Source organism: Chiloscyllium plagiosum, unplaced genomic scaffold (assembly GCF_037043375.1).
Source record: "Chiloscyllium plagiosum isolate Xiang-an unplaced genomic scaffold, Cpla_swu_hap1 HiC_scaffold_30, whole genome shotgun sequence".
NCBI lineage: Eukaryota > Metazoa > Chordata > Chondrichthyes > Orectolobiformes > Hemiscylliidae > Chiloscyllium > Chiloscyllium plagiosum.
In genome coordinates, this window is record NW_028270168.1 from 54,667,117 (window position 1) to 54,683,056 (window position 15,940).

Consider the following 15,940-nt stretch of genomic DNA (forward strand, 5'->3'; position numbering starts at 1 on the left):
GCACAAAAGGGATTTGCAAGCTCTAGTTCAAGATTCTCTTCAGGTAAGCATGCAGGTTCAGTTCAGAAACTCTCTCAAATTCCTGTCAATTTTGCGTAACAGTATCGATCATTACCAGATATTCACTTTGGAAAGAGTAAAAAGAATGCAGAGTACTGGGCTAATGGTAAAATTCTTGGTACTGTAGATGAGCAGAGAGATCTCAGTGTCCAGGTACATAGATCCCTCAAAGTTGCCACCCAGGTTGGCAGGGTTGTTAAGGCGGCATACCTTAGTTATTATTGGTAGAGGAATTTGTAGCCATGGGGTCATACCGCAGCTGCACAAAACTCTGCTGTGGCCACATTTGAAGTATTGCCTACAGTTCTGGTCACCGCATTATAGGAAGGATGTGAAAGCTTTGGAAAGGGTTCAGAGGAGATTTACTAAGATGTTGCTTGCTATGGAGAGGAGGTCTTATGGAGGAAAGGTTGAGGGGACTTGAGGCTGTTTGCATTCGAGAGAAAGTGGTTGAGAGATGACTTAATTGAGACATACAAGATAATCAGAGGGCTAGCTAGGGTGGACAGGAGAGGCTTTTTTCCTCCCTTGGTGACACGTAGCACAAGGGGACAGAGCTTTAAAGTGAGGGATGATAGATATAAGACAGACGTCAGAGGTAGTTTCTTTACTCAGTAGTAGGGGCATGGAATGCACTGCCTGCAACAGTAGTGGACTCACCAACTTTAAGGGCATTTAAATGGTCATTGGATAGGCACATGGACGATAATGGAATGGTGTAGGTTCAATGGGCTTCAGATTGGTTTCACAGGTCAGTACAACAATCAAAGGGTCTCTGCTGCCCTGTAATGTTCTATATTCTATATTGGAGAAAGGTAACATGCAAGTAGTTGGTATATTTTGTTGCAAACAGAAGTGCAAATGAAATGTTTTCAACCAACAACTTCCTCCTGGGATCTTACTGCATTATGAACTGAAATTTAGTGCACTTGGACGCAATACCTTTCAACCAAATAAATTTAGTACCACTAAGAAATCCAACACAGATTTATCAGCAATCGTAGTTTTATACTGATTTTAACAAAAGGTCTAAGCTTACAGGAGTCTCTTATCTCTTGACTGCAGAAGATAGATTATTCTAACTAAGAACTGTCTGCAATCTTTCCAGTACTGGAGTTGAAAATTTTAACTCCATGGGAGGACAGAATTTAAATAAAGTTATATCTTCTGTAATAACAGGCAATTCTTGCCTTTTTTTGGTGTAGTGCACATAACAGAACAAAAGTAATGCAACCCACCACATAGATCAAAAGCTGATCTTCTGAAAACCAGAATTTTGTTGCAAACAGAAGTGCAAATGAAATGTTTTCAACCAACAACTTCCTCCTGGGATCTTACTGCATTATGAACTGAAATTTAGTTTTGCACATCCAAGAAATCTCCTGGAACGTAACAGGACACTGACTGCTCCTTTAGTAGCATTTTGCTCTTAGTATTTTATACTTCTTGCAGTAATATGCAGAGATGCTGGGCCATGGGTCGCAGATTGGCTTGGAGTACAATTCTGCTGCCGTGATGGCCCACAGGAACTCAGGGATGCTGAGTCTTCAGTCGATAGATCTATTTTAAAATCTGCCCCATTTAGTATTGTGATAGAACAAAGGACAATACAGCACAAGAACAGGTCTTTCAGCCCTCCAGGCTTGCGCCAACACATTTTTCCCTTCCATATTAAAACTGTCTTCATTTACAGAGTCCACATCCCTCTAATCCCTTCATTTTATTATTCGTCCAGGTGCTTCTTGAATGCTGCTATTGTGTCTGCTTCTACCACCTTCTCTGGCAATGTGTTCCAGGCACTCACCACTGTGCGAAAAACTTGCCTTGCACATCTTTGAAGCTTCCCCTCTCGCACATGGAACCTGTGCCCTCTAAAAAGTGACCCCACCACTCTGGAAAAAGCCTCATACTTTCAGTCTGTCCATGCCATTCAACGACGAAGGGTATTTTTCAACGTAAAGGTGGGACTTGATCACCACAAGGACTGTGCGGTGGTCACTCTTGCTGACAGATTCATGGACAGATCAATCTGCAGCTGGCAGATCAGTAAGGCTGAGGTCAAGTATGTTTTTCCTTCTTATTGGTTCCCTCACCATAGCTGCTAGATTGACTCTACAGCAATGTTCTTTAGGATCTGACCAACCCAATCAGTAATGCTGCTGCACTACACGTCCGCACTGATGTTATACAGGTTGACAATGAGACCCAATTTGAATAGGGGTCCATGGCAGAACTGGGCTGCGTCTTGCATCCTTGAACCACAACATGGATCCTTAATCCAATGCATTAAAGTCAGAGATCATTTGCAGGACTGTTAAAACACATTGTGATCAATTCTGTGGTGGCAAAATGAAATATCCAGTGGCATCTTCAAGGACATCAGGTCCCTGTTCATTAAATCTTGGTGCTACCTACATGTTTCTCATTTAATATAGCCATGAATAGTTAATCCTTGTTTCAGTTCTTTCCCCTGAAACACAGTCTTGTTCACAGAGAAATGCCCCTTTCGCTAGAATCAGTTTAGAGCACTAGATTTGTTGAGCAACAAGACAGCATGCAATGCCCACATTGAAAACCTGGGAGACATTTCCAAAACAGCAGCACGCATATGTACATACATACCCAGCAAGACATCCCAGCTCTCCAAGAATACAAACTTCAGCAGGGGTTACTACCCTGTGCCTGCAAAAAGGGAAAAATAAAATTGTTGAGCCCTGACCAGTTTAAATGTGTGCAAAGTAAAAAGTGATAGTAAAATCAGCTTGAATACTTCCATGCAAACTAAACTTACATTACACAGAGGGGCAGCATGCAACTCAAGCTTTTATTTAAATTGAAACAAACTTCAGAATTAAAGTTTGAAAAATAGATACAGTAAAAATAAATTAGTTTTAAAATTGGCAAAATCTAAATATATTTTATTAGTAGTTGAGGACAGACCAATTTGCTTTTAAAGCTTTACCTGGACTGATCTATTTTTGTGTGTTGTGTTTTAAATTTAAAGCATTCAGCGTTTAGCAAGAGTTGCATTACATTCATATTATAATGGGCAAATTTAGACTCTTTAATCAAGACAGGGTTAAAACAGAACAAGTTTATCACTAGTTAACACTAATTAGAAATTTATTTGGCTGTTTTCCTATTTTAATGTTTGGAAGTTTACATTTTTAACCATTTATAACTATAATAGTTACCAAGAAAGGCTGTATATACACATCAGTGCCTTAAAATTACAGATTTAGCATTACGGTTACCTTGTGCATTTTGCGAGGTGGTTAAGGTTTAGTCATCCGTCCTGCGATATATTCCTTTAAAAAAATCAGCCATCATCTTTCATTTCATCATAAAGACATTGAGCCCTGTAAACTGACTGGGATTGCCGAGACTTAGTCACATTAACACTGAAAATTGCAAATACATTTTAAAACTCAATATAGAAAGACATTAACGTTTTGTATGCGTTAACCTTGAGGTCTTTTTTTGGTTTTTGTTGTTAACTGTTACACTCAAGTATTCAGGACTCCTCTGGTTGGGCCCCACATGGGGTAGTGTCAGACGTATAATTTAACGGTGTTAGTCACAATATAGAATCTACAAGGAATATTTTGTATTTTATTATGGTGAAGCAGTGGTCTTACCTCTATCTTCTTTACGTTTTGTTCACGGATAACATGCCGGCATAAACAAGTCCGTTATATTTATTTTAGCAAGTTGAAACCATCTGTTTGTTTATTTCACCATTTCTGTACATATTAACCAAGATTTCCCAAAATCCATGCAACAGGGTTAACAGATTTGCTTTTAACTTTCAACTCATCCCAAGGACTTTAACCAAAGCTAGTTTTTTTGGTAAAATGAAATAATTAGAACAGAGGTCTTTAAATTTTATATAGTGAGAATGTTTATTGTACTGCAGAAAAAGAAGAGTTTATATTTCTAAGGAAAAAAGGGAATTCAGTTTAGTTCTATACAAAAGAATTGAACTTTATTGACAAACTGTTGCAAACGTGTTTGACAAATGTTTAGCTACCTATTTAGGCCAGCTCACACAGGAGTGCAAAGCATATTTATGTCCAGGCACAGATTTCAAGGACAACAGACAATTGTGGTTATAAATTTCCAACTACATACATGAACTGATTTTAGCTGCAGTGTCCCTTTTTGCTTCAGCAGACAGAACATCTAGAATTGCCAGAAACATAACAGGCCAAAATAAAACCATGAAACTGGGGAGATCGGGAGGGAGAAATGAAAAGAAATAAACCTCCAACTTTAATAATTATTTTTGATCATGGTGAATTATAATTACGCTGTTCAAAGTCCACTGTTAAAAGAAAATTCATCTACACTTTAACATCAGGATCCTGGTTATCCAAGCATGTGAACCACAGAAAGCTTTTGTGCTGCAAAATGGCAGTGGAGGCAGAACTGGAGATATTCTCCTGTTATTCCAGGTTAACAAGTTCTCTCAACACCAGTAAACACAGCTTCCAAGTATAAAAGAAAAAAAAATCAAAAGCTGCTAAAGCCCCAGTACTGTCAAAACAGGAGGCTACTATGACTGCTAAAACACAAACCAACTACCTGTTGAACAGATGCAGTGTTGGGAAAAAAAATCTGCTCCTTCATACTTCATTGTTTACATCACACAAGCTCAGTACATCCAGTGAGAACAGCTATACTGCTGAGGCCAGATGAGTGGTAAATGAAGCTGCTAGCAAAGAAAATAAACCCATTCCCACACCAAGAAAAACACTCACTGATGCTGCAGCTTTTGGAAGCATACCAGAATCATATGGAGGTCACATGCTTATGGCAGCACAATAAAACATGGTGAGGCTCAGCCAGCAATCTGAATTTAATGAAAACTCTAAGGAAATACATGGGTCCAGTGGCTAACAGCGGGGAGCAAGTGCCAGTTATTCTGTGCAAGTAAACCTGCCTGCTGAAAATACTAAACAATTTCGAGAAGCCCAAATCCCAGTGCACATTTACATAATTTCCATAATCCACCATCCTCAACCCAGAAAACAAAAGCATTCCCCATTGGGAGAACATGATCAGCTCATCTTTGTACCAATTTACAAGGATTGCTGTGGTTTGTTTATTTTGCAAATCATTAGCAAGGCTTAAAAATGCTTTTTGCAATCATGGCAAAGCTGCTTGCAAAAACGCTTCAAAAGTAAAACCAATATGCCAACTTTGGAGGGGGCTTTAAATAAAACAAATCAAAATCAAATGTATACACAATTCCTTTGTAAAAATCCTGAACATTGACTCCTCTGGTTTGGAAGTACTTCAAGAGACAACAAACATTGTCCAATTGAGTTAAAAACACTGGATTTACACTGAGCCCCAAAAAACAAAAAAAACCCAAACACTTCAATATAAATCGATGTGTTAAGGAAACAAAGGACAAACGGAATGTGAAGATTTAATTTGACAGATTTAAAATGCAGCTCATGTAATCCAAATGGGATTCTGCAACGCTGAAGATTATTTAAACATCGTACGTAATCAACAGAAGTAAGTCATGGTAAACAAGTCTAAAAATACCTACACAGCAGAATGAAATTCAAATGGCAAATAGAAGCCATCTTTACAGGTACATGTAAAGTGACAGCTGCGTCAACAGTATAAAAACAAAAACAAAGCATTCTAATTGTATGGGTTTAGCTGGAATTTGCTGCCCTCTAATTTATTGAAACATATCATGCCAGACTTGCACTACCATGAGTTTTAATTATCTAAACATGTACATAAACCAGTCTCCCCAATAAATGTCCAGAGTAGAAAACAAATGGACTATTACTTGTCTCACAGTTGATAACAAGATGGTGACCACAGAAGATTGAAGCAATTTATAAGGATGTACACATGGTGAGAGCCAGCTTTAGTATCTCCCATAAGGATGATCTCTGTACATTCCCTTCAGTGATCTTGCTGGTGCCTTCAGGCTTGCGCGCCCTGTACTCCAATCCTCCTGCCCTGCAACACAAGAAAAAATATTTGCACTACACATAAGCGCAGACCTTTTGGTACATACACTCCACCAGTGTCTGATGTGACAAGTACATACACACACCTTGATTATCTAAACAACACAGGAGGGGAGTATTTTGTTCAGATAATCAAATCCCAGATAACACATTTTAGCCAAGCATCGGGACCTTGTTTGGAATATTCCCAAGTCGGGGATAATCAAATGCCAGATAATTGAGGTTCCCCTGTATTAACTTAAACTTTAACACCGCAGACTGCAAAGCAACATCTTTTCTGGGCCCCAACCAGCAGCAACTCAGTAGCTGGTAATAAAGGTGATGCACATTAGAATGTGACCACTGAACAAGAATCCTACTGTGTGGACCATCTTTTAACCTAAGACAAGTAGTTCACCAAAATAGAAAAGAAAAATATCCCAGAAATTCTTATAGGATACATACTGGACAGTCATCCTGGGAAAGGCAACAGCTCTCACAAATGTAAAGTGAATGGAAACAAAAATCAACACAGCCAGTCAAATTGCACGAGCACAAAAAAATCTTCACAGGTTTAGGTCAATGACCTTGGAACATTGATGGAAATGTGTTTGCAGACAAGCAACAATACAAGAAACCAGTCAGTAAAGAGAAGGGCATAACTAAATTCCAATTCACTCCAATCAAACCTAATGGTTCCTGATCATCCTTGCTGCAGAAAGATCAATCTATTGAAATAGGCCAGGTGAATACTGTTGTTATATGATCATACTGTACATGCAGACATCCATGTAAGCAACAGTTTGGATTACATGCAGGTAATGTTGTGCCCACATACAGTGAGTGAAAAAGGGTAGTTAACCACAGGATCTTAGGCTACATGCATCTTTGGTCTTCACAGCTCAGTTACTCAGAGGCGGAGAGAAATGAAAAGCAAACATCGAGCAAAACAACAAAAACCACACTGGGTTATAAACCCTCAAGGGCCTACCAAAAGCATATACTATACTGCTTTAATTCTTACTATTGTTAAACACATTTGAAATCCGGACTAACATTTTCAAGTCAAGTTTGTCTACCAAAATTAAAATGCTATTATAATTACACTGTCACATACTGGAGCCCATTTATCATTGCTTATACTCTGTTTCAGAAATACCAGCACTGCATTCATCTGAGCTGAGGTCAACTGTGAAGTGTGGGAAAAAAACAGCACAGGTAGTTCCAAATAATTGGTTAAATGCATACTGGCTGTTACATTACAGCCAAAAAACACTAAAACACAGTACTTCACAGGCTACAAAGCACTTTGTAACATCTAGTTGTCATGAAGAGTACTATACAAATCTTTTCCTTAGGCTAACTAAGCCAAAGCAACAGAGTGGCCCGATTACCATAGTTTCACTTACCCGCAGTTTACCATGGCCTTAGCATGTAAATGGGAACACTCGAAGCTGCTGGGAAAGTATGTTTCCCATTTAAAATGAATGGGTTCGCTCCTATCTGCAGTTTCAGCCTTTTGCAGTAGGTTCTGGAACATAACCCCCGCTGATATAAGGGGACTATTGTACTCCTAGGCTGCTAGAGATGGAATAATCACTTGATAGAAGGGTTCAATTCACTGCATTTCAAGAACCCAGTTTGGGTTCCATCAAGATCACTCTGCTGTCTTCGTTCAAACATGGACAAAAAAACTGAATTCCAGAAGTGAAATGAGTGTGACTGGTCTTGACATCATTGCTCTATTCGACCAAGTGTGGTATCAAGGAGCCATAACAAAATTGAAATCAAATGAGTATCGGTGCAAACTCTCCACTGTTGGAGTCGTACCTAACACATAGCAAGATGGTTGTGGTTGTTGGAGGTCAGTCATCTCAGCTCTCTGTAGGAGTTCCTCTGGATAGTATCCTCCGCCAACCATCTTTCGCCTGCCACCCCCACCCCCCCCATCATGAGGTGAAAAGTGGGGAACATTTGCCAATGGCTGCACGATGTTCAGCACCATTTGTGACTCCTCAGATACTGAAGCAGTCCATGTTCAAATGCAACAAGATCTAGATAATATCCAGACTTGGGCTGACAAGTGGCAAGTAACATCCATGCCATACAAATGTCAGACTATGACCATCTCCTAAAAAGAGACTATCTAAACACCATCCCTTGACATTCAAAGATGGTATCATCAATGAATCCCTTGCTATCAACATCCTGGAGTTATGACTGACCATAAACTCAACTGGAGTTGCCACATAAACAATGGCTACAAGAGCAGGTCAGAAGCGTGGAATACTGCATTAACTCACTTCCTGACAACTCAAAGCCTGCTCACCATCAACAGGACATTAATGACAAAAGAGCTGACCATCAACTGTTCACAAAATGCAATAACTTATTCAAACTGCATGACATTTTCAATGACAATTACCTAATGAGGTAGTGTGCAGTTTTCTGAGCAACAAACCTAAACAAGCAGACAAAACACGTCCAGAAGCCCTAGCCACTCTCCCCTACAAAGACATCTCAGAAATGACTGCCAGACTACTCAAACCCCTTAGCATCATGGTAACCCATAAACCAACCATACTAAAACAGCAGCTAATGAATTTGAAAGACCCTATACAGACAAGCAAAGCTAATGTCACTTACAAAATACCTTGCAAGAACTGTAACAAATAGTACATTAGACAAACAGGAGAAAACTAGCTACAGAATGACATGACCCACTCTCACTAGTATCCTTATGTATGGATGAGGAAGGACACCACATCCATCCTAGGACAAGCCAAACAGAGAGACACGAGAATTCCTAGAAGCATGGCATTTCAACTAAGAACACTCAAACACATTGAGGTGGATCCCATTTACCCAGAGAATAAAAAGAAATGACATCACCATATGATGTCACCACAGGAAGGGACATCTCCAACCCAAACATAAATAGAAAGCTGGCTACACCAGCAGTGCTTCATTTGAAGACTCACTGAAGAGGTTATCTAGTATGGTTACAAAACGTCTAAAACCTTCCAGCTCAGCGAGCAAACCTACATCCAGGATTTATTGAGAAAGGAATAATTTGATTAGGAACAGTCAACACGGTTTTGTGAAGGGTACGTCATGCCTCACAAACCCTTATTGAATTCTTTGAGATGGTGACCATACAGTTGGATGAGGGTAAATCGGTTGATGCGGTGTTTGTGGGTTTCAGTAAAGTGTTTGATAAGGTTCCCCACGGTAGCCTATTGCAGAAAATACAGAGGCATGGGATTAAGGGAGGTTTAGCAGTTTGGATCAGAAATTGGCTAGCTGAAACATGGCAGAGGTAGGTGGTTGTTGATGGAAATGTTCATCCTGAGTTCAGTTACTAGTGGTGTACCAAAAGTATCTGTTTTGGGACCACTGCTGTTTGTCATTTTTATAAATAACCTGTATGAGGGCATAAAAGGTTTGTTTAGTAAATCTGCAAATGATACAAGTCAGTGGAATTGTGGACAGTGCAGAAGGATGTTGCAGGCTACAGAGAGACATAGATAAGCTGGAGAGCTGGTCTGAGGGGTGGTAAATGGACAGCACGGTGGCTAGCACTGCTGCCTCACAGCGCCAGAGACCCGGGTTCAATTCCCGCCTCAGGCGACTGTGTGGAGTTTGCACGTTCTCCCCGTGTCTGCGTGGGTTTCCTCCAGGTGCTCCGGTTTCCTCCCACAGTCCAAAAATGTACAGGTTAGGTGAATTGGCCAAGTTAAATTGCCCATAGTGTTAGGTGAAGGGGTAAATGTAGGGGAAATGGGTCTGGGTGGGTTGCGCTTCGGCGGGTCGGTGTGGACTTGTTGGGCCGAAGGGCCTGTTTCCGCACTAAGTAATCTAATCTAATCTAAAATGGAATTTAATGCGGAAAAATGTGAAGTGATTCATTTGGAAGGAGTAACAGAAATACACAGGACTGGGATAATGGTAAGATTCTTGGTAACATAGATGAGCAAAGAGATCTGTGTCCACGTGCATAGCCCCTGAAAGGTGCCACCCAGGTTGACAGGGTTGTTAAAGTGGCTTACGATGTGTTAGCTTTTATTGGTAGAGGGATTGAGCTTCGGAGTCACAAGGTCATGTTGCAACTGTACAAAATTCTGGTGCCGCAGCACTCGAGTATTGCATACAGTTCTGATCGCCACATTGCAGGAAGGATGTGGAAGCATTGGAAAGGGTGCAAAGGAGATTTACTAGGATGTTGCCTGATATGGAGGGCAAGTCTTACGAGGAAAGGCTGAGGGACTTGAGGCTGCTTTCATCAGAGAAAGTCGAGAGGTAACTTAGAGGCATACACGATGATCAGAGAATTAAATAGAGTGGACAGTGAGAGCCTTTTTCTTCAGATGGAGATGGCTAGCACAAGGGTACAAAGCTTTAAATTGAGGAGTGATAGATATAGGACAGATGTCAGAGGTAGGTTTATTACTCAGATTAATAAGGGCATGGAATGCCCTGCTTGCAACAGTAGTGGACTTGCCAACTTCAAGGACATTTAAGTGGTCATTGGATAAACGTGTGGATGAAAATGGAATGGTGTGTGTAGGTTAGTTGGGCTTCAGATTGGTTTCACAGGTCAGCGCAGAGAGCCAACGAGTCTGAACTGCGCTGTAATGTTCGATGTTAACATCCTGCTCCATTGGGAGAAAGTGAGGACCGCAGCGGATGGAGATCAGAGTTGAAGAATGTGGAAGCTACCTGACCAGCTGTGCTTTTCCAGCACCATAATCTTCAATCCTGCCCCATCAGCGTGAATGCGTGCGGGTCTAGACTGTCCTGTCCACTGACATGAAAACCACTGGCTGAAACAGGTGACCCAGAGTAGACAAAATCTTTAAAATTTTCAAACAGATTTACAGCAAACAATGAGCCAGTAGCCACACCTACAGCTTGTAATAAACCCACAGTGGATGACAAAGCTATCAACAAAGCACTTCAGTTTCCTGGCAATCATACAGCTTGTTTTTACATCAATGTAGGAGGGAAAAAAAAACCAATGGCTCACTTTCAAAGGCATATTAACGCATCAAAGGACCAGCTTAAAAGGAGATAACTGTTATTCACTCACCATAATCTTCATAGGTTTCCTGCACTTCTCCATGTCCATAGTCAAAATATTCAGCGTCGCTGAAGCAAATAGAAATATACAAAAAAATTGTCATTAGGCAAAGTGTTTAAATCTTTGAGTAGCATTAATCTGTCAGTTTTTTAAGACAAAAAATGTTTAATTTGTTGCACATGAGGCCTATGTTTAAATAACTTCTAATGATGACCGGAATATCAAAATGCTGCAAATATTGCAGACCACAAAAATGTAGATCTAATCACATTCAGAACTTAAATCCCACAGATGCATTCTTCAAGTGTACACATGCAATAATGAATACCACCACTGAGACTGGCTTTCAGTATCAAATTGCAAATCTACTGCAATCTGGATCATAGTCTCAACAAAGGAAGTCTCAGGACTGAGTATTAAACTCTGCAGCAATAGGTTGCGACACCATTTGGGAGAATCATTCCAGCAGAAAAACGGTGTAGGAATTTGATGGAAGATATGTGCCTGCAGGAGTCAGTCCTAGGATAGCCTGTATCATTTCAACACAAATGACTGGACTCAAATAATTATTTCAAAATACGGGCTAATGCATCCCAGTGACAAGTCAAATTTCTGTAAGACAGTTTGAACTCTACAACCCGGAAGAACGTTTTTTTATATATAATGCATGTACAGTTATAGGCTGAATTATTTAATTATAGAAAACATTCCAATGAAGTCATTACCTCTTCAAAACAAAACCCAACGCTACTCACCCCTGGGCTTGGTCATAATAGTTTTCATAACTGTCATAACTCTGCTCTGCATAACCATCATCATAACCCTGCAATGTTGAAAAAAGTTCAGTTACCTCCACCATCATACCTCAATCACAACATTGATCATTATAATTTGAGTAATCTGCTTTCAAGAACAGTCTTCACTCTTTCAGAATAAAACACCACCAAAAACTCCAGGTCACAGCAGATTCTTTCATAACTAAACACCTGAAATGTGAAGTTATTCTATATTACACAAAAGGATGAGGCTCAACCACAGTATTTAAAACTACGAAATACACCAAGCAGAATTAAAAATAAAATATTCTAATCAAGCAACATCTGAAGCACCTGCCTGTATCAGAATCTGACAGAAACCAAGGTACATCCAATACTAAATTTTGGTTTAATAGACTGGCTGTAGATATGCCATCATTATACCTTTAAAATATCTGTTTATGATATGCTATCAAACAAATCCTTAATTTGAAAAAAATCAGCTCTTACCCAATCTTTAACAGTCATTAAAGGCAAAAATAACATATTTGCGCAACATATTGATGAGATCAATTACATCAGATGCACAGCAGCACCAGATGCCAGGCAAAACCTGGGAGAGTTCACTCTCTTCATAGAAATACAGCTTCCATTTAAGCACTATTTAGACATGCAATCCAATGCAATACAGAACAGTGATTAATCCCATGCTGACATGGTAATACTTTGGATTTTAGCACAAAAACAAAACATATTGAAAATCTGAATTAACAGCAAAACAAAACTGGAAAAACTCACCTTGTCAGGCAACATCTGTGGGAGAAAATATTAACATTTCAAGTCAACAGAACTGATAAAAGACATGAAATGTTAATTGTTTCTCCTCACAGTTTCTTCTCCATTGCGCAATAGAAAAAAAAATCTAGTTACAAAGGGTAATGTGAAAACAAAAGATCTATCCAAGGCTTTTTAATAACAATTAAATTCAACACCAAGATCTCCAATTTACCTCTGAAATATCTGAAAGTGCTACAAGAGGCCCAAAACTTTAATACACAAGATATCCCAACCCTTGCATTAGAATTAATATTTATGGTCTTACATATTCATCATAGCTTTCCTGAGCAGGTGGAGGGTGCAGTGCTGGTCTGTATGCTGCAGGTGCACCACGGGTGCGAGGTGCTGGGGCACCCCTCTGGACTGGTGTGGCACCACGTCCACTTGCTACTTCCCTGCGTCCTCCAGGTGCTCCTCTCACGGCTGCCCCACGTGTTATTGCACCTCGTGGTCCATACTGAGATGTAGAAAGTGGTGGTGCTGCACCACGGCCCCTAAAAAGAAAAACCTTACACTGAGAAACATGCTGCTAAGAAACTGGCAATGTGCAAGACATCCTGCTGTTTAACTAAAACTCCGGAAGAACAGATGCTTTTAAAACTTTCACAAGCAGAATTCAAGAAATTAGCAATTTGGACTTGAAACAAATTTACAAAGTGACTGCTCGCAAATTACTGATATTCATCAGCTAGAGCTTCAGATATCATTGCACCCCCTCTCAGATGGCTGCTCTTTGCACAAATACTACTGTGGGACATCGAGTGACTCTTAACCAATGCTTTGATATGAGGCTTGTAGACAGAATTAGGACTGGCTTTTTAACTGCTCAGTGCTACTTTACATTCAAAAAAAAATTTCTAGTGTGGTAACATACAGGTCCAGATGGAAGACTGGACAAAAAAAAAAAATTCACGCTAAAGATGGTAGAGTGACAGAAAATTCACTGCCAGTCAATATGCATGAAATTTACATCACTTTAATGAGTGGGTGACAGTGGTTAACATTGCTGCCTCTCAGCACTAGGGACCCAGTTTCAATATCACTCTCTCCAGAATAATGAAACTCTTAACGTCGAGCAACCAGTCCGACCCCTCTCTCAGTGATTCCATAATGGCCACAACATCATGGCCCCATGTACTGATCCAGGTTGTAAGCTCACTGCCTTACCTATAAGGCGTCTTTGAGTAGAAATAAACACTTCAGCCCATTTGTATCATCACACTCATTTGCTGGTCCTTTCTTTCTGGTCCGAACACACCTTCCCCTCGACACCTCCACTTGCAGCACTGGCTCCCAGCCTCATCACTCTAGTTTAAACCCTCCCAAGTAGCACTATTCAGGAGGGTATAATGAATATAACCTGCTAGTTAATCCTGATCATGGTGATGGTAAAATTATCAGCATCATTAGTGGGCGGCACGGTGGCACAGTGGTTAGCACTGCTGCCTCACAGCGCCAGAGACCCGGGTTCAATTTCCGCCTCAGACGACTGACTGTGTGGAGTTTGCACGTTCTCCCAGTGTCTGCGTGGGTTTCCTCCGGGTGCTCCGGTTTCCTCCCACAGTCCAAAGATGTGCAGGGTCAGGTGAATTGGCCATACTAAATTGCCCGTAGTGTTAGGTAAGGGGTAAATGTAGGGGTATGGGTGGGTTGCGCTTCAGCGGGTCGGTGTGGACTTGTTGGGCCGAAGGGCCTGTTTCCACACTGTAATGTAATCTAATCTAATTAAAAACCCACTAATACCTTTTACTAGTCCTTACCTGGTCTACACGGCTCCAGATTCTTAACTATCCACTCAAATTGCCTAATAAGCCACTGAACTCAAAAAGAGTTAAGAACTGCACATCCCATTCAAGAAAAAAGGGAGGTTATTCTTAGTATAATTGATGTGGAGCTGCCAGTGGTGTATCGGTCTGGACCAAGTCAAATGTCACATGACACCAGGATATCGCCCAACAGGCTTATTTGAAAATCATGAGGTTTCGAAGCACTGCTCCTTTGAGGTCCTGACAGTAATTGCTGAAAACCCAATTTGTCACACCTGACAAAACAGCAGTGCTCCAAAGCTTGTGATTGCAAATAAACCTGTTGGACACTAGCCTGGTGCTGTGTAATTTCCAACTTTGTATCATTGAGCACACCACCAGTTTGCAACCCTTGAAAATCAGATTGGAAAACCGGAAATTAATTCCTCTAGCTCCTCCGCTCTAACCCCAAAATATCATTCTCAAAACACTACCAAAACTTCCCATCAGAATAAAACATACTGCTGGGAAGAATATTCAAAAAGGATTCATCTGATTCTCCAAAACACGTTTTATTTTCTGTCACTGTGTGGTATGCAGGATGAAAGCAATGGGACAGTTTCCAGAATGTGAGAATGCAGTGTTTGAAATGATTGGTGTGGTACTAAGCAAACCAAAACAATGGAGGTCTCAAAGGCAATTCCATTCTACTCCACCCTCCTATGTCAGTTTAGCCGATTTACACTGAGCCAGCTGTTGAAATGGTACAATTTACTTCAACAAGCTGATAGTAAGGAATGAATATGGGGGGGGGGGGGGGGGGGGAAGAGGAGGAATTGCTATGATTTGATTTACATCTTATCATGAGATCTTATGGGTTGCTGATCTGTATTTCAAGTTCTAAGCAGTAACTTTTTCTAAATCCAGTCATTCCTGAACCTTTACCTTGTAAGTGGTACAGGCAGAGCTCCACGGCCACGTACACCTCTCCCACGGGATGCTTCTTGCCCACCATTCAAGTATGCCAGCTCAGTTAACTGCTCCTGTCTTATTTCATCATTGTAATCCTGTCAAATGATGAAACATTATAAACCAAATATACATAAAAAATTGTCGAAAACTACAGCTCGAATTTAAAATTCTTGTTCTTTGCCAATTTTTCATCTATGAGAGCTCTCAGAAACCAAACCAATGTGATATTTTATCCATTTTTCTTTACTGCCTCCATTACAGTAGTTATGTACGAGGCCAGAGAAACAATGATCCTGCGGGTTTACAGTTAATGTCCTCTTAATGAGCTTTGCTTGATAACATCAGTCTTCCCCAGGTCAGAAAGTTAAATGCAAGCAATTAAGGAAAACAAAAGCTGTATTAGCCTTTATTACAGTGGAGCATGAAAGCAAGACTGCTTACCTGCAATTACAAAGGGCTTTTGTTTTGGTCTCTATTTTAAAGAGGGTATAAGAAATACAACAAAGGCTCGCC

The 15,940-nt window shown here is 40.4% G+C and overlaps 1 protein-coding gene across 1 annotated transcript in view; it reads right to left on the bottom strand.

The window, feature by feature from the left end:
• Positions 1-3,937: 3,937 nt before the first annotated feature.
• LOC122563397 (KH domain-containing, RNA-binding, signal transduction-associated protein 1-like) overlaps positions 3,938-15,940 on the bottom strand; it is a 29,681-nt gene continuing 17,678 nt past the window's right edge. The window contains exons 5-9 of the mRNA XM_087976953.1: positions 15,401-15,522; positions 12,976-13,204; positions 11,874-11,941; positions 11,128-11,186; positions 3,938-6,048 (exon numbers count right to left, since the gene is read on the bottom strand). Of these exons, the coding sequence (XP_087833079.1) occupies positions 5,954-6,048; positions 11,128-11,186; positions 11,874-11,941; positions 12,976-13,204; positions 15,401-15,522 (573 nt within the window). The 3' untranslated portion in view covers positions 3,938-5,953. The remainder of the gene's footprint in view (positions 6,049-11,127; positions 11,187-11,873; positions 11,942-12,975; positions 13,205-15,400; positions 15,523-15,940) is intronic.